This window comes from Danio rerio, chromosome 22 (genome assembly GCF_052040795.2).
Source record: "Danio rerio strain M-AB ecotype USA chromosome 22, GRCz13ab, whole genome shotgun sequence".
NCBI classification, from domain to species: domain Eukaryota; kingdom Metazoa; phylum Chordata; class Actinopteri; order Cypriniformes; family Danionidae; genus Danio; species Danio rerio.
The window spans coordinates 16,799,073-16,825,171 of record NC_141042.1 but is presented as its reverse complement, the minus strand read 5'-3'; the positions used below and the strand labels follow the sequence as shown (position 1 = coordinate 16,825,171).

Genomic DNA, 26,099 nt, shown 5'->3' with positions numbered 1-26,099 from the left:
AAAAGCATTACAGGACTATATTGGATATAATCTGTTAGAGGTTACAAAAGTATAGCCTATTCAAAAATCTTTGTAACAAATTAGTAAAATGTGAGCACGATTTACCTGAAATTTAACATATACGAATGTAAAATTGACCTAAAATTATGTAACATCTGTTTATGAGTTACCTAATATGGCATTAGTGAAATGTGCATACAATTTACCAAAAATGCAGTAACATATTAGTAACACATATGATTTTCTAAAGTGAAATATGTCCATGACTTACTTAAAATGAGGTAATGTATTAGTAAAATGTACATAGGATTTACAGAAAATGAGGTAACATTTTAGAAAAATGTGCAGTTTAACTAATTGATGTTTTATTAAAACACATGCAGTATTTAACTTAAGTATTAGTAAAGCATGATTACAATTACAATTACAATTACTGAAAATGTGGAGTAAAACATACTGTAGATAGCACAATAACTCTGTAAGACATATTTTTATATAATAAAATAATAATAATAAAAATACATATATTTTATCAAATAAAATTTACATAATGCTTCATATTGTTTTTTCTTTTCTTTTTTTTAGCTTTTCTGTTTCTATTGTTACCATATTGTTTAATCTCCTTTATAACATGTTCACAACTTGACTTAGCTTTGGCCCATTTCTTGATATGTATATGGAATTTTCCAAGTAACATTAATAGCTGTATAGGAAAATAAGTTGTACATTTGAGTTCATTCGTTAACATGACACACATTTTTCCTGCATGTCATGCAAACACGACTCTTATTATGAAATGTTTTTGCGGAAGTTAGTTAATGACGTCATCAGAATGGAGGGCTCCACAGCTGACGGCGTGTCGGCACCTTTACCTGGACGATGTGCTTTTTATGTTGTAAAAAAGAAACGATATTGCAAGATGGTAGTTGGGAGTGGGAAAACCTTCTGCGGGGAGCATGCAAATGCTGTATGTAATGAAAATATGTCATACTACCAATGTTTATCTACTCTAAATGAATGCGACCAATGAGTTGACCAACGTTAGGTACATATTCGAACTGTTTGTTCAAACCTTTATTTTACCTTCACGTAGGGTGAAGAGGGTGAGAGAAAACGGATACCCTGTCCTTTGGACAACAAACAGTAAGTTATTTATTCTTCTAACGATTTTGAGAAAGTTTTTGTAACTTAGTTTAGAGAAGTATGAAGTGAATAAGTGGTGCTGTCCAAACTAAATGAAGAAGTTGTTTTAGCACTTTAGATTTAATGTATGCGTAAAGAATATTACAGCAGCTATTAATTATTTAAAATCATGGCAAAGTTTTTATTTGTTTTTTGCCAAATCTGGAAACTGTCTAACATTGTTTCAAAATATTCAGCTTTGTCCGTTTTAAGTCATAAATAAACTATTGTCTTAATGGCTTTGGTATATTAAAATAAATTTAACTATTTACTGCTTTATTAAATAATAATGTAATATAATACATAATATTAAATAAATGTGTATTAATTCCATGTGAATATATTTTATACGTGTGTGTGTGTGTGTGTGTGTGTGTACACACACACACACACACACACACGTGGAATAACCTTAATTTTTAATCGAAAAACCTCTAAATTCTAATATTTGATAAGAAATGTTATCAGACCAAATGTTGCCAGATACAGCAGACTTTTTCCCAAACACACAAAAAAATTATATATATATATATATATATATATATATATATATATATATATATATATATATATATATATATATATATAATATTTTGGTGTTTTTGTGTGTGTGTGTATATATATATATATTTATATTGATAGACTGTGTGCGCGACGTGTCTGAAGAGCGAGGAGGGATCCGGGTGAGAAAGGTGCGCAACTTATTTGAGGACCGGGCGGGAGACATGCGATTTCTGGAAGATTATCTCTCGTGTGCAGGCATTATGATTCCAGCAAATGCATAGAGACTCCCGGAACTTCCGGGAGACTTGGGATGTCTGAATATCATGTTTAACAACTATAATAACATGCGATCCCGCCAGCGGTACATCCTTGATAAACTGTCCGACGTGCACTGCTCTCTGGAGCTCAGTGGAGTGCATGACACTGTGTGTGTGTAGCTGTGTGTGTGTGTGTGTGTGTGGTCACGTGATGTGCGTTTTCAGTGGATGGGGGGCTGTCCAGAAATGCTAGGTAAAACGGTATGGATGTGGGTAATTTTCGTTATAAAATGCCATTTTAACATTAAGAAGTATTAGTGTAAACAGGGCCTGAGTGTGTATTTTTCACGAGCGGGTTTGTGACGGAGGCGGGCGGAGGATCGGACGATGGCATCATCTATTGGCCCAACCCTAATAAATATAAAAAATAATATATGTATATTTTTTTTCTTTTTTTTTTTGGAACCATACAGTAACCAACCCCAGCAGTCACAGAACCTTAACATAACCAGATCACATCGAAACACTGCCCCCTCTCATCCACACACTGCACTGCAATTTTGTGTAGATTACACTACCTATTAGAGCAGTGGTGTCCACACTCGGTCCTGAAGAGTCACACCTGAATCATCTAATCAATCATGACTAGATAGACTAGAAACCTCCAAGCAGGTGTGTTGTAGCAAGTTGCAGCTACACATAGCAGGGCACTGGCCCTCCAGGACCGAGTTCGGACACCCCTGTATTAGAGTATGTTTTACCTACTAAATGGGGTAAAACTTAGTCCCATTTAGCATTTTAAATTCTTCTGAACATAATTAGGTGCTGCTTGCCAATCAGACAACACTTCTATGTTTGTTCTTGCTGTTAATTGTGGACAAAATGATCAAGTGTCATAATAAACTGCTGTGAGTTTAACTGCAGGTCATGCACGTGAAAAGGAGATTGATTTGTCCATGGAGTCAGATTTTGATATAACTTTCCTTCTAGTCTTGTGGGTGGTCCACGTGGTTTGCACTATGCACTGGTCACCACTAACTGAATGGAGTTGGAGCAACAGTTTTGTTTTGGAAATAATTTGCATATAAAATTTATGTTTCAAAATTGCCCAAGTTTTAACCTGCCTATGCCATTTTTTACCCACACCATCAAATTCAAAACCGCCCAATCTGGCAACACTGATCATCAGACCTGTATAGTATAGTATAGTATAGTTTCAAAGGTTGTTTGAAGTTTATCTTTAAAAAAGACAAATGAAACTACATTTATGATAATCACTGCTAAATTGCAAAATAAAAGTTTATTTTTAGGAGGTCTATGTTTTTTACAATTAAAAATGGATTAATTACTGTTTGTGTTTTGAACAGCACTGTATTTGAAGATAATTTGACTAAACACCTGAAGAAGTGTAACTCCAAGGAGAAACCAAAACCTGTATGTATAAGTAACACGTTGTGGCAGGATTTTTATTAAATTATGTTTTCCTTTCAGCATTATAACAATATTAAGAGTCATGTGGTATAACACCATGCTTGTTGTGCTAATGACCTTTATTGTTTGTTCATACTAGATTTATTACGTAAAGGATATTAATGCTGGATGTGCAAGTGAAGATGAAACGATTAAAGAGGTGATTTGACTTGTTTAAAGCTTATGCAATAAACTTTCCTTGTTTAAAAAAAATTAATGTGTTTAATGATGATTCTTCAATGCAGATATCCATTGCTGATCGAACCAAAGAGGAACTGGATGACTTGATTGTGAAGCTCAAAAATGCATTGCAAGGTTTGCAGCTATCATTTAGTTTTTAGTCACATGATATTAATTCACGCATTATTAATTCAGTTCAAATAAACATTTTTTTGTTTTGCTTCCTCAGGACTAAATACTAAGCTCATTGAAAACACACTTTCACATTCTGCTCTACACGAGTCTCTAAATGATCCAAAGAATGGAGACTCTGCCTTTAAACACCTCAAACAACAGGTAAAGCACTGCAGTGGGGTATACCAAAAAGCAGGTTGAAAGATGTACTCAGATAAGTTTGAGGATATTTAAATGGGTAGTATCTGGTTCCAAACAGAGGTAACTTTTAGGGTATAATATAATATACAATTACCAAGCTTTAAAGTCCAAGTGAACCTCAAGTTCTGAAATTGACTAAATATTTATTTCAGTATGTTGATGTGCTTCCAACATAAATTAAATATTGAGTAGTGGGTGGGGCTTTCTTTTTGCGCATCATTAGCCCCTTTCACACATACAGACCTTTCCGGAAAATTCCCGGCAATTTTCCGGAAAGGTTGTATGTGTGAACAGGTCCTTTTTGAAAATACCGGTAAATTCGTTCTGGCTATTTTCCGGAAAGAGAAGTTGTAACATTACCGGCAATTTGCTGGAATGCTGCGCTGTGTGAATGCAGAAGGAAGATTACCTGACGTGAGACGTCTGCTTTAGCCAATCACAACAGTCAGACGCATTTACGTCCGCGCGGTTTGTGAGAATAAAAACCTTTGAATATTTTTCCAGACACATTTAGCTGCTAGAAGTCAGTCAGATCATGTTTATATGTTCTTCTTTATGCCAACTGTGTAAATAATCATCGATGAGATGCTTATGATAAGCCGTTGTTTGTTTACCTTTTAGCTTTGCGTGTGCCTTTGAAACAGCCTGTGAGCGCCTGCACACGCACATGTTATGAACATCTCGACATGAGAAAGTGATCCTGCGAAAGTTGTTCACAATATTGATCATCCACAGAGTTTGTAATTTAGTCAAATGTTTATAAATACAAGCGCAGCCGTTTAAAGCTCATTTGTGGTGAATGATGTCAGAATTTACCGGTATTTTGGAATGGATGTGTGAATGCTCTTTTCCGGAAAATTTCCGTAACGTCCTCGTCTGTGTGAACAGCGCTTTTTTGAATATACCGGTAAAGTCGTTACCAGTATCACTGTGTGAAAGGGGCTATTATCTTGTAGCAGACTTGCATTAAGAGGGGCATGGTTAAGAATAGAGGTAAGCAGGGTTTAGCAGATGGTAAATTAGCCTTACTTTCTGGAACACATCCCATAACTGTCACATTGTATTTACCATGTATATACGGGTTTGGTTTATTCTCATTTTCAAGAAATATTCATAATACCTGGTTTCGCAGGCTTCTATCCTTGGAAACATGGAGGCTTTGGAACTGCTCAGCCCAAACAGATGCTACATAGAGTTTGGAGCTGGGAAAGGAAAACTGTCCCACTGGATTCACATCGCTCTTAAATCAGCGGAAAATGTCCATTTCTTACTTGTGGAAAGGTCCAGTACTCGCTTTAAGGTGTGGTTTCATTCACATGAAGCTTTCCTTTCGTCATATACAGAAAAATATTGCTCTTCCTGCTCCAAGTTGAAGTTTCATTCCTTATTAAGGTAGACGGAAAGCACAAAAATGCAGACTCCACTTTTGACCGGCTTCAAGTGGATATTCAGCACCTAGATCTGCGTGAGTATGGTGTTAATATGTTATGATATTCTGTCTTGATCTTCATGAATAATATATTTCCTCTTTATTTTCCATTTCAGGCAAAGTTCCTCTCCTGAGAGAAAAAGGACTTCCCGTGATTGGTGTTGGGAAGCACCTCTGCGGTGCAGCAACTGGTAAAAAAGAAATTCAATAAACCTTATAGCTTGACTATGGTATCAGTACTGTACGACTGATCCAGTATCAACTTATTCCCACAGATCTGGCTCTGCGGTGTTTATTTGAGCACAACTGCACCAGCAAGGATGATGAACCTCCATTTAAGCGTGTAAAACTTAATCAGGCAGAGGGTGCTGGTGGAAAAGATATGAAGCCTGTTCCCTCAACTGAAGGCAGGGAAACTGGTAAAGAGATTGTAGTGTCAGGACTGGCCATTGCTTTGTGCTGCCACCATCGGTGCGACTGGAGACATTATGTGGGAAAAGAGTTCTTTAGGGAACGAGGACTTGGACCTGAAGAGTTTGCGGCCTTCCAGCGCATGTCGAGCTGGGCCACTTGTGGGATGAGAAAAGCAGCAGAAACGACAAGTGAACATAAAAGAGACGAAGAGAAAGAACATGAGATGAGCGATGAAGCTGTATTGGATACCCTCAATGGGTGAGTTTTTTTTCTGAATAACCAATAGTATGATCGTTGCCAATGGCGTAGGGGTTAGTGTGTCAACATAAGGCACTCCAGTGTTCACGGCGACCCGAGTCCAATTCCCCCCCTTGAGGTCCTATGCCAATCCTTTTTCTCTCTTTGCTCCCCACACTTTCTTGTCTGTTATTTTTTACTGTCCTATAAATTAAAGGTGAAATCCTTGAAAACATATATCTAAAAACAATGAACTATTATTAAGATCATGATCTCATTTGTAAACATTCCTTCTTGCAGATTTATGTCAGTTGAAGATCGGGAACAGATTGGACGGCTTTGTAAACGTCTGATTGATCATGGACGAGTGCATTACCTCCAGAAGAAAGGCTTTAAAACAAGCATGAAGTACTACACCAGCAGAGACGTATCATTGGAGAATGTGTTACTAGCGGCAATTCCTATAGTTTATTAGAACCAAGATTAATCTAAACCACTTAATACACAAAAGCGCAGGACACATATGCTTCTTTTTATTTGTTCAATGTTTATGGATTTTTATATTTGATTTTATTTTGGTTTTAGCATATCCACAAACATCAGTTATACTAGCAAGATCAAACAAAAGACTCAACAAAACAATCAATACAAAGAACACAGGACTTGACGAAACTTGACACGACGGACTGGAAGATCAGCCCGGAAAGCGGACAGAAGCCAACATGCAAGTCACAAAGACTATGCCGTTTCTGACACACCCTCCAGCATCACATTTAGCACTGAAGTGAAATTTTGGGATCCTGCAATGGACATATAACACAAGAGATGGTCATTAAGTCTCTTAAGACTTTAATTTCAGCAACATTTTATTTATGCAATGATTTAATGATAACATTTCTGTTAGCAGCTTTGCACACAGTACATATTGAGTATGGCATAACCTCTTTTCCGGGCCTCTTGGATGTAGAAGTTCATAAACTCGCGACCAAACATCTCCCTGTCGTTCTCTTCCTCCTCTACATCCTCATTTAAATCAGGAAGTGTCACGTCATACGTCAAAGGGTTGTCTCGAAAGTTCACAAACCTGCAGAATGAGAATTTTAAGGCTCAATAATCGTGTTAGGTTCAGTCTTAAAAATATATAAATTCACATTCTTGCATTGGCTTATTTACCTGAGGTTGCTCATGCCCTCCATAAGCGGAGGAATGTCTCGTAGTTTATTTTTGCTCAAAACTAGCGTGTCCAGACTTTTCATGCGACTGATATTGTCTGGCAGGTATTCAAGTTCATTTCTTGGAAGCCACAGTGTGTGAAGTTTCTCCATTCTAGAATAAAGTCGACAAAGGTTATCGAGTCCATTAGACATTATACTTCTATTTTAAGAAGAAGTAGTGCTTGTAGTAATATTTTAATATTAAAATATTGTAGTAATATACCTGTGAATATTGTCTGGCAAAGTCTCCAGTATGTTGCTGCCCATGTCGAGCCACTCTAGGGAAGGAAGGTTGACCACACAATCTGGAATGGTGGTGAATTGGTTCATGGAGAGGTCCAAGTGGGACAGCTTCTTTAGATTGCTAAGCTAAGAAAAGTAAATCAGAGCAAACACAGATTGTGTGGCTATATGGAGTTATAGACAAATTACATTGTGCATATTAAATGTTATTAATACCTGAGTGGGCAGCTCGTCTAGATCTCGATTCATTGCAAGTTCCAGTTTTTCCAAATTTTCACAACAACCAAGCTCTTCTGGTACGTAACTCACTCTGTTATAGCTCAACAACAGCTCTCTTAACCGCGTTAATTTACCTGTTAATTATAATTGCACAAGAGAAAATTACTAAATCCCTAGAAGCTCATTCAAATTTGTAAGAAGTGCACTAGTTTCTTACTAACCGATCTCTTTAGGAATCTCTGTGACTGAATTACGAGACAAGTCCAAGACGATTAGGCTCTGAAAGCTTGAGATAAACCGTGGGATTCTTTGAAGTCCAATTCGATGTAACTGCCATTCTTGAATCTGGGAGAGTTGGACCAGAGCTGGAGGAAGAGTCTGCAAAAAACAAACATCATCATGAGTATGAACCGCACTACTTAAAAGACTTGCAGCTGCAATTGTTTCAGTACTTTGATGGTATTGTCCTTGGCCAACTGATAACTCTTTCAGAAAATGTACCATTGGTGGGCAACTCCAGTAGTGATGAGTCGTTCTTAAACGATTGATTAATTTTGAACTAGTATTTTTGTATGACTCGAGGACGATGAATCCTCTCAGGAAGTGATTCGTTCATTTGCGCATGTGCACATTTGTGCAGGTGGAGTAAAAGATTAATTCATTTTTTCGAGTCCTTTATTAGGTTTGAGTCGTTCCTTCAACACATGAAAGACAGAAGCCAATCATATGCATTTAGAGCCAAAAATAGATTTGATCTGTTCATTTGGTGTAGATGCGTTTTGAAACAACTCCTATCATTTTATTAGTACTTTGGCAAATTAACTGAAATGACTCAAATTTGTTTATCTCACTGATTGAGACTCAAAAATCTGAGTCAGTAAAATGTTCTGAACTTCCCATCACTAAACTTCAGTCCTAGATGACAACAAAGTTCTGTTTCTAATGTTCTATTTTAATGTGTTTCAAATAGTATACAATGACTAGTGCCACTGTCCGTCAGATGTTAGGGTCCCTAGTTTGAATCTGGGCTTGTGAACCTTTTCTGAACCTGAATCTTCTGTCTCCTCTCTAACTATTGTTCTATCAAAATAAAGGCCAAATTTATTTATTTTTTTCAGAAATTGGTGCTTTAACAATGTAAAGCAAAGCTGTAGGAACTTCACCCTCCAGAATCAGTATTGAAAAGACAAGCGGTAAGTGTTTTAGAGTGTTAACATTTTACAGATTATTATTAATTGACGCTTTAATGTGATCTGAGAATAATTCATAGGACGTTCAAGGCAAATATTAAATAACCTATGGTGAGACTGTTTAAACTTGATCCTAGTGGGTATGTTCTTGCAAACTTCAGAATTACTAGAAACCTCTGATCAGGTATGATGGAGCAAACGAGGTAATCTCTGCACAAATCTGGCCCTTAAGGAGCAGGATTGAACACCACTGCAGAGCAAAGGTCACTTGGACACAAATCTTTTGCCCATCGTTTAGGACATGAGATGTATTTTATTAGGATTCAACAATTATGCACCACCTTTTCTAGATAACAGCTGTGGTTATTAACCTCATATTAGAAGGATTGAAACTCAAATAACAGATCAGAGACTTGCCTTCCACTCCTCTTTTTCAATACGTAGGATAACACGTCCTTCTTCTGTCACAATTTTTTCCTTTAGCTTGGCCAAAATGATTCGATCCTCCCAGGCACCTGTCAACCTACAACAACAACAACTTTAAACTACTTAAAAAAATACTTTATATAACACGTGTTAAAGAATTTCCAGGATAAACAAAGCACAGCTGGGGATTGGTTTTTACATCAGGATATAGAGTTGACATTGGACAATGTTTTTAAACTTTTTTTTTTTTTTTTTGCCTACTTTAGTTTTTTCATTTAATGCTGGACTTCCCTCTACCAAGTAAATAAATCACATTCATTCATTGTATTGATTGACTGTATGCTAAACCTTTGATGAAATGTTAATCATTTTTAATGATCATCATTTGGTTTTAGAGACCTGGGCACCTTTCTTTTAAAATAAGTCCTTATAATAAGGAATACAAGACCGTTGTGCACGTACCTACCCACTGCTCTTCTGTCTTTTTGCTCCTTCTCTTTCTTCAGGTCATCTTTGGTTTTCTTTATCCTGGTTTCCCATAGAGCCTTGATGGAATTCACTGTCCCACAGCACACCGTGACCCCCGTCATGATGATACGGAGCCGCAAATTTCACTTCACACTCACATTGTGCTAGGGCAGCAGATAAACCAATTTAACAGTGTAAGTATTGCACTTCAAAATTGTTGGAATGTTTGATTGGATCCATATGAATTAGGACTCTGAATTACTTTAAAGCAGCAAGCTGTATGGATTCGCCAATACTTACCACTCTCATTGGGTAATGTTGTCCTTCCAGTTGTTTTGTATCATTTTTGTATGTCGATTACTCCCATTTGGTACACATTAGTTTAGTCACCAATACTACACCAGCTGTAAAATTCCGCTAACAGTTCCAATTATTGTTATCAGTGTTAAGGGACTTGACTTTAAAGCAATTATTCTCTTACTGGTTTTCCCTCTTGAAGCGCAACTCTGCCAAGAGTCTATATTTAACTAGAGACAACACTGGGAATGGTGTGCTGGTCACATGTTAAAGTTGGCACAAGAGCAGCTGTCGGCTTTTGAATACTTTAGCAACAGACGTATTCAGGAATAGAGTGACATTACCCTGATTAACAACGACGCTTTGGACCATTTAAAAACATCAGTGGTTGTTAAAAACTATGCCCACTGCTTTAGTAGATCATTTTATCTGTTTGTTTAAATGTTGACCAGAATATATTGATATGTTCAATTTCAGGAAATTATGTTTCCCATTTTTATCTAAAAGGTCAAATCAAAGACTTGATTTTCCTCACAATTCAGAAAAGAAAATATAGAATTGCATGATTGAAGACTAAGAGACAAGGTTAGCCTACTTTGCATTAGGCTAATTACTGTGAAACAAATTGTGAGTTTATATATTGGTATTGCAAGAGGTAAACTCCCAATTGCAAGAAAGTCAGTATACACCACTATGATTTTGTTGTTTTTATTCCGTCGTGAATGTACTCAGGATCATTTGCCGAGGCTGTGGGCTAAGGGTAATAATGTTGTCAATAATGTCAGTTTATTTTTGCACAAATCAAGCATTTACTTAGAAGCCATTTGTTTTTAATATACCAGTTTCAGCTGAAATTAATCTTTAATGTTCCACTGAAACATCACTCATCGTATAAATACATGTAAATTAACAGCAAACTGTGAGCTAGGCTATCTAGAAGGGCTCTATACTGTAAACATATTTGACAATTAAATGGCTTTATCTTGTGTTTTTAACAGTTTAATAAAACCAATTAGAAAGATCTACAGTAGTCATGTTTAATTTATTGAATATGTGATGCATTTTCATTGCTATCAATATTCTTTCCTGACACAAAACTAGCTAGCCTGCTTTATTTGACATTTAGCCTACTCTTTATACACCGCAAACAAGATGCAGACAGCAAATAAAGATCTGTTTTTATAGATATATTCAGTAAAAGTGTCAGAAGTGGGACACCAGATGGCTCTACTGCCGCAGTTCACCATCGAGTCCTTCAGTTGTCCGATGGTCACACAACAGACTAGTTTATATCGATCGTACATTAACTTCTTTACTGCCGCTTTAATGCAGTCGGAGAGCTCTTTGGCGGTAACCGCGCATGCGCAGCTGTACTCGACCGTCTCCAGTCTTTCGTCGACAATGCGTTTTATTATTTCATACGCCCGGTCTCTGGAGAAGCGTCTTTCTGGGACGGACTGGTAGATGAACTGCTCGGCTTTGACTTCTGCTAACTTTTGGCTTCTTGGTTCCTTCTTTAGCGGTTCTTTAATTTTCTTTTGCATGGGATTTAATGACGAGGTGCTGCTTTTTCTTTGAGCGTCTTCCTTGGATGTTTTACTTCTGAGGGTGGTTTTGCTTTTCTCTTGTGGTCCTTTCCATTGTTTCTCCTCTTTCTTGGGAGAAAAAGTAGTATTTACTGTCATTTGAAATTGTTAAAACATATCCTATCTTAACAATTAACTTTATTTTAAAATCTCGCAAAGGCTGCACTTTGAGGAAAAATACAGCAATATATTATTGGAGTTTAAAAATATCAGTTTACAGTTTTAGTAGACTGCAAAATATAATCTTTTTTTCGTGACAGGTACATTTTCTGCAAATTGTTGACATGTTAAAAGTCCTCAAGGATCACAGCCCTAAAATAACAAATAAATGTTGTCAGGTCTTCATTTGATCCAATATTTCAAATCTCTAGGTTTATCTTTGTATACAATACATGTTTGCACTTCTGTTTATTTATGATCACTTATTCCTTGATATATTTTAAGTACAGTTCAGGAAAAGTTTCATTTTTTAATGTTTTGATGAATGAGTGAGCAATATCTTACGCATATTTTGGTTATCTTATTTTCTGAGGACATTTCGACGCATTAGGCAATTGAATTGCATTTAGTTTTGTTTATAAATTAAAAATGTTACATTCTGTCTCTGTACTAATTTTGAATGTTTAAAATCAGTTCATCTGAATAAACCAAAGTTCTTTAATGTACATTTAAAATATTGAATTAGTATACAATTAACTAGGTGTAAAATAAGTTTCTGACGAGTTATTTTGACGCAAGACATTTTACTTGCATTTAGTTTTACATGTTTATAAAATTCAGAAACAAAAATATTGTCATAGACAGATGTACTAAATTTGAATGCTTAAAATCAGTTTATTATGAATAAACCAATGTTAAATGTATACATCTACTTATTTAGCAACTAATTTAGTTGCTGAATAAGTAGATATATAAGTTTAATAGTTTAAATGTACATTTAAAATATTGGATAAGAATACAATTAACTAGGTGTAGCTAAGAAAATCTGTCTTACCTGCATTTTTTTCCGTAACAGATGCTTCACAAAACCCCACAAAATCTGTGCTGAAGAGATGGAGACACTGGAGCTTTAAACTGAGCAGAGAATGAGACACAAGCTCCGCCCCCTACTAAACACTGTTTGACTTGTCAAAGAATCATAAATCCTACTAGATTTACCAGCTGAGTTCATCAGGGCTCCTACAGTTGAATCTCGTTTTAAGATGGAGTAGTAACACACTCACTGTTTTACAGTTTTAAATGGTCTACAATACAATGGCTCCTTAAATGTACAATTTATTAAAACACTAATTTGCAGATTCGCACACACACACACTCACACAAATATCCAATGACGAATTTCCCATCATTCAGGAGTGGCAGAACACGCCAACTAAATCATCACACTGGAGATGAGAAAATGTCTCAATGCAGATTCCCCACAACCATTTTGAATCACATATATTTAATAAAAACAATGACTGGAAAGAAAAGCAGCACTGAAAAAACATGAATCATGAACATGTCTCATTCCAAAAAAAGAAATTATATTTTGCGTCAAGAAAACATTTTTAAATACAACGTTTTAAAAAGACATAATAATAATAATAATAATATTTCTATAAACTTTCTTTTTACAAAATATAATTTCTTTTGTTTGATTATAGGGTGACATTGTAGACATAATTGCTAGCTCATAGCTGATTTTAAAACCCTTGTGCAACACCATTGGAGATTTTAAAGTATGTAGAAAATGAAAAATCGTGGGTATGCGATATTGCTACATTAAGTTCATATTCTCTAACATTCAACAGTTCACAATACGCTCTGGTAGATGTAACATCTTTTATCAGTAAGGCAACGAGAGGAGAATAAACCACAAGAAAAAAAAACAACAAAACGCCAGTTATTAGCTTGATGCCGTTGTGGAAATTTTCTTCAAACGTGTCATGAAGATTCAAAAAGCTCAGTGTCCCAGTAACGGAAAAACTCTTTAGTGGCGGGATATGGAGTCACACGGAGTCTAGATGTGGTTGGTGGATGTATGCTTTCTATTTCAGATCGAGGACCATGGAGGCAGGGTTCTCCAGGTACGATCTCCACAGGTTGGAGAAGCGACACATGGTGGCTCCGTCGATGATTCGGTGGTCTGCAGACCAGCTGACGTTCATGATGTGTGCTTTCACTACCTCGTCCTTGTGGTTGAAGCGAGGTAAAACCTGTGGAAATGCAACATGTAAATTTAAAAATTAGGCTCTGTTCTAAGACATAGTGTACCTACTGCATATTTAGTTAGCTTATTGAGTAAATGCAAGATTAAGTAAGCGATTTGGAACCAATTTAAAATGTAATTTTCACAATTCACTTTTGACCAAATGCAAAATTAGCATGTTGCCAAGTAGGGTTGGGTTGATAGATGATGCCATAGCCCATAGCTGATTGCCAATTGACATTACGATGCTGAGCCGGCATTACGATCCTCCTTCCTTCCCCTGTCGCAGCAGCAACCCTCTCGCAAAAAAAAAACAAAAAAAAAACACACGGCCCATTTCTGCTAATACATCTTATTTTAAAATGGCTCCTCAAAAGATCTCTCTAGCGACACTATACTGCTGAAAATGCACATTATGAGACCACACAAACACACTCAGCACATGACGTTTGAGCTCCAGCAGTCAGCGGGTGCTTTAAACACAAAACCCCAGACACGTCGGACAGTTTATCACGGATGTATCGCTGGATCGCTTCTCACTATAGTTGGTAAACATGATATTTAATTCATCTTGTCTCAGTACACCACTTCAATCTTTTACTTTTACGCTTGTACTTAGTAATTTTAGCGAAAACCTCAGATACTGTTGGTTGGTTCCTGTTTGACAACACCATTATAACGACACAGATCACTCCTAGGCCAATTCATGCCAGAGGCCTGTGGAAAAAGTGATCGACAGGTGGAAATTTGTGTGTAACTTATCTTTATTTAATTTGTGATTTGGTTATGGGTAAAACAAAGACCATGCGGGTCAGGTAGATAAAACAGTAGGCTACAAATAATTAATTAGTTATGAATGAATTCATTATTCATAAATAATTTATTCACCGTCGCCTACAACAACATCGGCCATCGCAATGTTTTATAATAGACATCGTACGATGCCAAATTGGTAGACATCGCCCAACCCTACTGCTAAGCTAACTGCAATACTGTAGTGTGGGTTGAAATGCAGGAAACATGAAGCATGTTTGAAAAAACGCAGTAGCACTGAGTGAATAATTACGCAAACAAAAAGTGAATTGCTTTTGTTAGCCATTTAGGATTTTATACCAACCCTGTCACGGTGCGTTATCTGATTGCCTAAGCATATGATTCTCCCTTTAATCTTGATGAAAATTGAGCCATTCACATCTAATTTCAAGTATTGAATAGGACTGAATGACAGAGTAATTTTGCACTCAACAATTAATTATGTAATTATGTATTGTTGGCCATTTTGTTTTTGTTTTTATTCAAACCTTATTACAGTGCATTATAGAATTAGCTTAGCATAATTGATTCTGCCTTAGACCTTGGCCAAAAATGACACCTTAGATGACAACGAAATGTTTTCTACATAGGGAACTGTGTTTTGAAAGTGATCCATAGACCAACAAGGTATAATAATAAGCTGTATTATGAAACAATTTTTCATTATTCCAAAGCCCAATTCACAAAGCACAAAAAGAAGAAATTCAACTTTACACACCTGAATTTTCCCAAGGGCACCAATAGCAACCTCAGGCGGCAATATGACCGGCTTTGCATAGGTTCCTCCAATCTGTCCAAAAGCAACAACATTATTAATGTTAAGTTCCAAACACCCCTAATTTTCACCATTCCTGCAGCCCTAAACCTACTGATCCAATGTTTGAGAGTGTGAACGTTCCCCCTGTGAGGTCAGAGGTCCCCAACTGTCCCGATGCTCCCAATATCTGAAGGCGGTTGAGCTCCACTGCGATCTCAAAAACACTAAGCATCTGTATGTTCTTGACATTGGGAACCAGAAGACCTTGACTTGTGTCCATCGCCAGTCCGATATTATGAGCAGCCTGGAGAAGAAGACCGATGGTCAATGATCTACCATGTCTGAGTCCAACTGATCTTAACCTGGAAAAAAAACCTTACTTTATAGGTGATACTTGTGCAGTTTTCATCCAAAGACGAGTTGAGAATGGGAAAATGGAGAAGGGCGAGTGACGCTGCCTGTTTACAAAGAAGATACCGATATCAAAAGAAAGTATGATCAAGGGTTTTTCCCACAACAAATTGCTTTCTTTTGTACCTTGATGAAGAAGGGCATGTAGCTGAGCTTCACTCCTCGTGATTCAGTCAGACCTTTGAGTTCAGAGCGCAACCGGACCAACTGGCTCAGATCAACTTCATCTTTATAGCCGAAGTGAGGGATCTTCAGTGCTGCTGACATGGTCTTAACCATCGCCTTCTGAAAGCCTTCGTCAAACAAATTTCATTAAACATTTCAGTAAATGAACCGAGTTACAAATCAAAACAGGCCAGCAAACAAACCTTTAATAGGTTCAGTGTGGTCTTTGCCCGTAAACACAGGTTTAGGGATCACAGGAATAGGTACACTCGGTGGAGTTGCCTTTGCAGATGGAGTTAAAGGTGCTGCAGCCGCAGGAGGTGGAGGACGAATCTCCTGGAAGGGTGCTGGAGGTAAAATGGCCCCAGTTTGTTTGGCGATGAAGTTCAAGATGTCTTCTTTGAGAATGCGTCCATCTTTTCCAGTGCCGACAACTTCGCTTAGTTTGATCTGTAAGGAAAAGACATTGATGCAAATGGAGCATTTTTAAGTACATACAACAACTTGCATTACATATCAACAAGACTGAAAAAGGATAAATACTGCTAATATTAGTCCCCTGTATGTGTACGTCTTGTTACACTAAAACACAGCTGCTGTTTTGACAGGCAGGCAGTCACCCTATTAATATACACTTATTTCAAATGTAGTTCCTCACTGAGAGGCCAACAGGTCTGATGTGCGTGATGTTGACCAATAGGAGCACAGAAGCTTTTCTGTTCACGGTTTTGTGGACATAGGGCTGTCTGAAATCTCCTACTACTCATTTTGTCGTGATCATGTTACCCATCCACGTCAGTTGCGTCGCTTCAATCCCATTCATGAATTCTCTCACGGGGCATTATGGTATAGTGAAGCATCCATTCGATGCACACTTCGGAAGTAGTAGGTCATCCGGGTACTTCTCGCATACTGATTTTTGAATTCTTCGAATTTAAGGGTCACGAAAAAAGTGAAAATTGGTTGTTTTTGCGTTATTTCGAGCAAATTCGTTCTTCCGGTTTGAAACAAATTTTTGAAGCTGCGTCTCGGCCATGAGATTTTAGTGTGTATTCCAGCGTGTAGACTGGACGTCTGTACCTGGGAGTACCTTGTTATGTCTCTGAGTGTGCTGCATTCATTCATGAATAAGACTTGGTTCAAACCAATCAGCGCACTCTATTGTGTATGCGGGGCAACTTCATTAATATGCATGCTAGCTTCGAAGACTTTTTTACCTGAAACAGTGTTCAGACGGCAGAGAGACGACATGTTGTGTTGCCAAAACAAATGGGAAAAGAAGATGAATTGTTTGGAGATACGGGTCGTCAGTGTTGCTTTTTTAATGTGCTGCAACAAAGGTTTTGTTTTCATTTTCCAGCTATGAGAGCACAACTGGACTCACATGTGGATCAGTGCATGCGACGTGGCAGAAATACGTTTGTACGGAATATTTTTTACCCCAGAGCTTTTCGCATCCGGATATTGTGAAATCTGGATTTTCTGCTCGGCTTCTTTTAAAAAAGATACGGCTCCAGTTGGTGTTGATAGTCCTGTCTCTACAGATTTGGTAAGTGTGTGCGATCAGTGCCCTTTCTTTGTTCATATAGATGGCAAAGTTGTAGTTTGTAACGTCAGCAGTATTCTTTCAGTGTTTAAAGACAGACCTTAGTCAAAATGATTTTTTAGTTACTTAGTTTACAGTACGTTAATATCACTACAATATTATGGACTGAAAGATCTGCTTTAAATGCTGCTCTCCGAGTGTAAACATGTAAAAACTGCAAGCAAACTATTTTCGACCGTCGTGTTGAATTTTCGCCGCATTTTGTGACATGACAGTCTACACACACACAGCTTTCCGACCTACCGAGTGCATCTGAGTTACCGAGAAATGCAGAGATTTTTTATCTTATACGACGTGCAGTATCAAACATTCCACTGTCGTTAAACACAGTCACTATCTTTCCCCCTGTGCGTGTGTTTGTTTTGCCTCTGTGAAAATCAGCACATGCCTAAATTGAAACTCCCATTTTTAATCAAATCTTTCCCTCCCCCGACACTCCCACCTAAACAGAGCTAGACAAACCCACTTTGCTGACTTTTTCCAAACTAGAGGTGTGAAAACACCCTGCTGAAACAGGGGGGTTTCATGGTCCTTTAAACCTCCACAAATGTCACCGAGTTACAACAGTTACAACCATTGTTACTTGTAAGTAGTATAATAACTAAAACCTTAATATATGAAATAAAAAGTAATACCTTTTAAACTTATTTAATGTTTACAATGCAAATCCAATTAGATCCACTTTATTTGGTAAACAAAGCAAGTCTCATTATAATATCTCTACTAAAAGACAGAAAATATTACTTCACAAACTGTATTGTAAATAAATCTGATGAAAATTTTCATTTTAGTCAATAATATTACTGTATTTCATTTAAAAACTGAATAAATATAAATGTACACTCATTTACACAAGTAAATAGACTCAATGATAGGCTAGAAATCTGCAGATTTCTGGGCACCCAGACTCCGTGTGGGCCTACAGATGGGCTTAACGGATTTATTCTAGATCTAGGCTTGTCTGATTTGCTACACACTTCACCCTGCCCCCTACTTGTGGCCATGGTAACAACACCAATTCCTCTAACTATGTGATGCTGACAGGCTAGCCATCTTATTTTCTAGCACTCTCCACAGAGGATGTATGACTGTCTATAGAAAGAAGCTACATCTCATGACGCTGATTTATAATGCTACTCCACTGCCTAGCAACTTTCCGTCCTGCGCTCGAGTTTACGACCCCTGATGACAACAGCGAACAAAAAAACCCCACCGATGCTGATTTGATTTCTGTTCGCTAATGCCCAACTTTCAAATGTAGTTTATATTAAAACATGATGTAATTGAGATTGAATATTCAATGGGAAATAAGGTAGGACATTACTTGATTTTATACACCAGGGTTTGATTTTGCTTTGGTTTTTACATAATAATGCTGTTGTTTTTAAATGTCTGTTTTATTTAATATAATTTAAGTTACCCTTTTTATTTGAATATATTGATTTTCAGGTTTTAGTTACTGTGTAATTACACTTATATATATATAGGCCTAATAACACATCTTGTGTTCCAATATATATAATCTCTTTAACTCAGATATGCTTCAAATATTAACAAATACAAAGCTGTAATATATATATATATATATATATATATATATATATATATACATATATATATATATATATATATATATATATATATATATATATATATATATATATATATATATAAAACAAGGTTTCATGAATTAGTTCATTTTAAGCTCACCGGCCACTTTATTAGGTACACCTGTCCAACTGCTTGTTGACACTAGTTTCTACTCAGCCAATCACATGTCAGCAACTCAATGCATTTAGGCATGTAGACATGGTCAAGATGATCTGCTGCAGTTTAAATTGAGCCTCAGAATGGGAAAGAAAGCTGATTTAAGTGACTTGGCATGGCTATTGGCGCCAGACGTGCTGGTCTGAGTATTTCAGAAACTGCAGATCTACTGAGATTTTCATGCACAACCATCTCTAGGGTTTACAGAGAATGGTCTGAAAAAGAGAACATGTCCAGAGAGCAGCAGTTCTGTAGGTACAAATGCCTTGTTGAAACCAGAGGTGAGAGGAGAATGGCCAGACTGGTTTAAGCTGATAGAAAGGCAACAGTAACTCAAATAATCACTTAGTTAACTAACTAAATACTTCACTAATGTATCATTATTTTAGTTACAAAGTTTTTAAAACAAATGTTTGTTTTTTGCCAGTTTTGTTAACTAAAAGACAGCTAAAAATGTAAAATAGAAATATTTTATAAACCTATAACACACAAATAAAAAAAATATAAAATAAGAACAAATAAAGTTAAAATGAGGTACGGAAATTAACCAAAACAAAAACAATATCTAAATAGCAATATTTAAATTAATAAAATTAATTAATTTCCTGAAAACAAATAGCTATGTTTTGATAAACTAATATAAATAAATACAATCACAATTACACATATAAAAATACTGCATGTCTTTAACTTTAAAATAAACTAGATGTATGTAAACGTTTTTTTTTTTTTTACATTTACAACCAAATCCAGCATTTACGTACATTATTCTCCATGGCTAGGCGTCTGACCGCAGGAGTGGCTTGAGTCTTGTGTCCTTTGATTTCCTGATGCGTGTGCTCTTCCTGGGACACAGCAGGCGTCTCCACCACGTCCTCCTGAGGACTTTCAGCTGCAAGAGCCAAAGAAAATCTCAAACAACTCATTACAAAAACCAACACTTACTCAAAACTGTCAACTGCTTACCCTGACCGCCGTCCGTTTCGATGTCCACGAGAGGTTTACCGACGAGGGCAATGGAATCGACATCGTAGTAGAGCTTGCGGATTACTCCGTCATAGCGGCTGGTGATGGTGACAGAGGCTTTGTCACTCTGCACTTCACAGATACTGTCGAACTGAGAGACTTTATCGCCTTCTTTCACATACCTGATGATGGGAGTATAATAATGTGGATAATGGCGCCCACTGCTGGTAGATATTTGTGTGTTAATGAATTTATTAAATAATAAAACTGACCATTCTTTAACCGTCACCTCCATAATTCCTTCCCCAATGTCGGAGAGTTTGAACTGTACAATTGGTCGAGCTGCGACTGCAATAAACAGCATAAAATTATTATAAACACATTCTGCTAATTAGAAATAATGTTTTTCACAGGTTTTTAAATGAGTATATTAGGGCCGTATGAAATTTTTAAAGATTTTTTAGACATTTCCTGTTTTGAAAACAATTATGTGATGAAGCTACTTTAGGTGTCAAAAATGTTTCTTGTACATATTTGTAAATATTATATCATGACAAGAACTGTAGGATATATTTAACCTCTAAAATTCAGACGGAGTTTTGTTGATAAAAGTGTCTGTGTTCCAGCTGACAAGGAAAATTTAATTATTTTGTCTGTTGAAAGTGAATTTTTATGCTGGTAAAATGTGTTTATTTTTGTTTTGTGTTTTTTGGTTTGTTTTATTAAAAGTAACGACGCAATGGGCAACGCAGTGGTGCAGTAGGTAGTGCTGTCGCCTCACAGCCCGAAGGTTGCTGGTTTGAGCCTCGGTTGAGTCAGTTGGCATTTCTGTGTAGAGTTTGCATGTTCTCCCTGCGTTCGCGTGGGTTTCCTCACAAGTCCAAAGACATGCAGTACAGGAGAATTGGGTAGGCTAAATTGTCCGCAGTGTATGAGTGTGAATAAGTGTGTGTGGATGTTTCCCGTTCCGTTCTGCTGCGATAACGGCCCTTTCCCTCCTCCGCCTCAAAATCATTTTAAAGTTGGCCGAACTTCGTGTTGTAACTTTTGCTTTTTGTCACTTTTAATACACACACTGCGGGCTACACATAGAACAACTTTATTCTCTCTAACACCAGTGCGCACACAGGCAAGGCTACATCTTCAACTACACACACACATCAGGGCCATGCCATTACATAAACTGCTTGGGGGTAAATCTGGACTAAACCATTCACTGCTTCAGACTAATTTATACTTCTGCGTCAAACGCACGCATATGCTACGGCGTTGACGCATAGCCCTATGCCGTGGCCGTCAGCATCGCTGACGTGCACCTCTCAAAAAACGTAACTACACGCAGCAACAATGCGTAGCGCAAGCTTTGTAATTGGTCGTCTTGGTAGTGCTGACAAGTCTGGGTGGGACAGAGAGCCGCGTGAATGGCGCGACCCCGATGGAGCGATTATTTACAAGTGTGGAGTCCCGTGAAGGAGCTCCGGATGGAAAGTGTTGTTTTGTTTACCTCATAGTTAACGTTGTTGCACGTCCGCCGGTTCCTGCCTCAAAATGAGCAAGTTTGAGCCACTTGTACAAACAGGAAGTGTTCAGGAAAAGCAAAACACAGGCGAAGAAACTCGACACAGAAGAACATTTACACCTCACTGCCAACTAGCGTTTCGGAGGTGTTAATGCAGACCAACAGAGACAGTGCGCAGAAGTATAAATGCACAGCTATGCGCGTTGCATGCGCCATGGGTTACGCCGGTCACTTGACGCAGAAGTATAAATCAGGCTTTATACTACACTTTGCATATTAACAATATATGCAAAGTTATAAGCTAAAAACAAGACAATTTCTTCCACCGTGGCTAGTGTGGCACAGATGCTAGAACAAGCCTTTATGCATGTGCGACATTGTAATTTGTATGGCAAGTGTAAACGCATGAATTGGATTTCGGTCACAATTAAAACAATGTGTAAACAGACAGGCAAACAAATCAGATATAGGCAACAAATTGGAATTGGGCATCAAGACCTGACAGTGTAAAAGGGGCCAAATAGTCCACATCAGCCACAGATGTATTGTTGGTTTGAACGGCTAACCATTTTTGTATTAAATCAGAAGAAGGAAAACAACTGAATGAAAAAAACAAATGAAAAGATTTTTCAGGACATCACGACAGCAGAAGCCCTACTAAACTGCTGTAGAAAAGGAGTATTTCTGAACAACACTGTGGAAAAGCAACAGAAATGTATCTACACTGTGGTAAAAACGTTCACATTGTAAACGTTTTCATTTTTTCACGTTCACCATATGGTTTTGAGCAAAAAAAAAAAAAACGAGGCTTAAAACAAATTATTTAAAACTCACCATAGCTAGTGTGAAAATAGCGATGCTGCCTTCCAGCAACGAGGGAATACGAGTGAGGTCTGAGTACAAGACAAGCGGCTGGCAGTTTAGAGCAGCAGTTTCTGTGCAGGCGTGCAGAGACCTAAAATACAGCACAGAATAGTATAAATATACACGTTTACATGCACTTTAAATCAAAATTGCGGTTTGAACTAGTGTCTACATGTTACTCTACAAAAATAACAATTATTTGACAGAAGAGTGTACTTTTGATGATTATGACAACATATTTTGATCAAGTTGGGTTTATATTCGCACATTCGTTCATTTTTTTAACACTAAAAATTTTCCCAGGCTTCCTTTATTGATTACCGTGATAACTAACTTTAAATATTCGGTCTGAAATAGCATGCAAGCATAACTTTATAACAACATTAGCACAATTTAAAGGGTCACAGAACACCAAAACACATTTTTTGACAGTCATATACGTGTCCCACGTTGCTAAGAACACTATTAGGACACATCTATTTCACTGAAAAGTAAAAATCTTCTTTTTTTGCGTTATTATTACAAAATTCTTCTTCGGGTTTGAAAATACATTACGAAACAATCACGGCGATGAGATCATTTTATAAATTCCAGCATGGAGATTAGCTGTCTATACCGGCTGGTGCAAACAAAGTGCTGTCATAGAGTCTTCATCATTAATTCTAGAGAAAGACTTGGTTCGAACCAATCAGCACGCTCTATTTTGAATGAGGTGCAACTTCATTAATATGCTTGACAGCTTCGAAGACTGTATTAACCTGTTACAGTGTTTAGAAAGACGCCATGTTGTGTTGCATTTATAAATGTGCCGCAACGAAGGTTTTGTTTCCAATTCATCATAATGAGAACAGAGCTTGTGTGTGGATTACAGTGCTCTGCTAACACGCGACAAAAATATGTTAGTAAGGAACATTTTTCACCCGAGGGCTTTTCGCATCTGGTAATGGTCAAATCTGGATTTGCCACTCGTCTCCTTTTAAAAAAAGACGCGATTCCAGTTAGTGTTGATTGTCCTGTCTCTACAGATTTGGTAAGTGTGTGATCAGTGTTCTTTGTTTATGTTTATTCAGATGGCAAAGTTAATTAGTATCGTCAGCAGTCCCCTTTCAGTTTTTAAAGACATAGCTTAGTCAAAATGATTTAGTTACTAATACCTACTAACTACAATATTATAGGCTGGAAATCCTCCACTTCCACACAGTTCTCACATCTGCTGTAATTTAGCTTTAACTGACTTTGAGCAATGTTGTACTTTGACAGTCGTTGGCTGCTAATATAATTTCCCTGTTTATAATTTTCCAAAGAATGCTATGCTGAAATTATATTATTGAGGAGTAAGTCTGAATGTGCGAATATAAAACCAACTTTACCTCAGTTAATAATAAATGCCACAGGATGTGCTACTCTTTACCACAGCATGAATAATAAATGCTCATAAACACTATTTGATGACTAACTAAACACTTAGTTTAAGCATTTATACAAAGTGGACTCATCATTTTTGAGTTGTGTCATTATCAGCAACAGTTTGGATTTCCTAATGTTGTTTACACCTTGGCAAGTCTCCACAGCTCATGCATGCCCAGTGTTCGTCCCTTCTCTTTTATACTCGCTTAAAGACGCTGATTTGCGCACAAATTGTGTTTAATTTAAGCACATGCGTTCAGACATCATTGCAACTGTAAGGTGCGTGCAAAATAAATTGAAAAAAAAAACTTACCAGGCGTCTCATAAACACGAATGGAGCCCGCACAGTAATGACCGCCGCCATCTTTCCCCAGCGATTTGATGTAACCGGAAATGACGTCACTCGCACGCCCCGCTTTGCTGACCAATCCGTGAGTTTTTTGGCCAAGGGCAAATTTTTTTCCAGACATTTCTGATATAATAAAAAAATACTAATAAATTAAAATTTATAAATAATGAGCAATTATAGAGAATACATCAGTAGATGACTAAATGCATTTTTTAAAATTTTGCATTCATTCTATAGTGATTATTTAATATATAATGAATACCTCTTCGTTGACTTTATATTTATAATATAAAAGACATATTTGTTGAAGTATCGCATCAAATACATATATTATTATCATTAAGGAATTCGTGTATTAATTGAACGAATAATAAAAATGAACAAATACAGTTTAAAAAAAGCTTAAAAATAAACAATCTAATACACACATTCTTAAAGCAATGAAGGAACATATAATAGTGTTATCAAAACAATAAAACATTCAATAAATATTCAATAAATATATTCTATTCTATGTAAATAAATGTTGATTTTAATTAATATATCAAAAATAAACATTCAAATTGAGACTAATAATTGAGTCCTAATAAAATACAAAAATGCATGTGAATGGAAAATTATATAAATAAAATTGTGCGGTGCAAAAATTAATCTCAATTAATCACATCTAAAATAAATATTTGTTTTGGCATAGTTTACAGTAAGTGTGTGTGCTGTATTTATTTATTATTTATATAAATACACACATGCATGAATATATTTGAGAAAATGTGTATTTATATTTAGATATAAAATGTATATGATACAAATGATATATTAATATAACTCTCTATGTAACAAAATGGTTTTGTTACTGTTTCTATGTTCGTGCGTATCACATATACATATATACAATACACATATTATGTCAAAACAAACTTTTATTTTAAATGTGATCAATCACGATTAATCAGCACTAAAATAAAACATTATTTTCTTTATTTAATGCATAGATTTTTAAGTAAATTACTAAAAATTTATGATTAAAAAGTAACTGAAAGACCAGACATTAAATTAATACAAAATAAAATAAATTTCGCTTACTAAATCGCTTACCAAACAGTTTAGTGAGTCAGTTCATATGAATCATCCACAAGATTAATCTCTGACCGGCACTAAAAGAAAACATTATTTTTCTTTAATTAAATACATACATTTTAAAGTAAACTACTTAAAATCAACGATTAAAATATAAAAGAAAGGCATTAAATTAATATTAAATAAATATTGACAGAAATATTATAAAATATTATTATAATTGAATAAATACATAAAACACTGATTTGTTTTCTGAAATGAACAAAAAAATTAAAAGTTATTATATTATTATTAAACATTTATATATATATATATATATATATATATATATATATATATATATATATATATGTGTGTGTGTGTGTGTGTGTGTGTGTGTGTGTGTGTGTGTATTAAATTAAACGTTATTATTAAGTACGTTTTAATTAAATGAAAAAAGAAATAAGAAACAAAGACAAAATTATATGAAACAAATCTATTATTAATAATACTATTTTTTAAATGAATGCAAATTCA

The 26,099-nt window shown here is 36.2% G+C and overlaps 3 protein-coding genes across 5 annotated transcripts; 1 reads left to right on the top strand and 2 right to left on the bottom strand.

Annotated features, from left to right (window-relative positions):
* The first annotated feature begins 819 nt into the window (after nt 1-819).
* On the top strand, nt 820-7,033 carry trmt13 (tRNA methyltransferase 13). Its single transcript, NM_001014309.2, is given in 11 exon segments — nt 820-967; nt 1,094-1,143; nt 3,311-3,377; nt 3,514-3,573; nt 3,659-3,728; nt 3,823-3,929; nt 5,101-5,268; nt 5,361-5,433; nt 5,514-5,588; nt 5,673-6,069; nt 6,349-7,033. Coding segments are annotated over 11 exon segments (1,377 nt in total). The 5' UTR covers nt 820-832; the 3' UTR covers nt 6,524-7,033.
* lrrc39 (leucine rich repeat containing 39) lies at nt 6,576-12,734 on the bottom strand. Of its 3 annotated transcripts, none has more exons than XM_087302721.1 (9): nt 10,109-10,319; nt 9,807-9,972; nt 9,332-9,437; nt 7,946-8,102; nt 7,722-7,858; nt 7,486-7,631; nt 7,222-7,374; nt 6,990-7,132; nt 6,576-6,848 (listed from the first exon to the last, which is right to left on the bottom strand). In XM_087302721.1, the coding sequence occupies exons 5-9, from the start codon at nt 7,752-7,754 to the stop codon at nt 6,787-6,789; spliced, it is 537 nt and encodes a 178-aa protein (XP_087158847.1). In that variant the 5' UTR covers nt 7,755-7,858; nt 7,946-8,102; nt 9,332-9,437; nt 9,807-9,972; nt 10,109-10,319; the 3' UTR covers nt 6,576-6,786.
* Nucleotides 12,735-12,950: 216 nt separating this feature from the next.
* dbt (dihydrolipoamide branched chain transacylase E2) lies at nt 12,951-24,540 on the bottom strand. The gene is given in 11 exon segments (NM_001013515.1): nt 12,951-13,889; nt 15,414-15,485; nt 15,565-15,756; nt 15,833-15,910; nt 15,990-16,156; nt 16,232-16,478; nt 20,166-20,293; nt 20,368-20,549; nt 20,640-20,715; nt 22,721-22,841; nt 24,471-24,540. Coding segments are annotated over 11 exon segments (1,482 nt in total). The 5' UTR covers nt 24,522-24,540; the 3' UTR covers nt 12,951-13,721.
* Nucleotides 24,541-26,099: the final 1,559 nt, after the last annotated feature.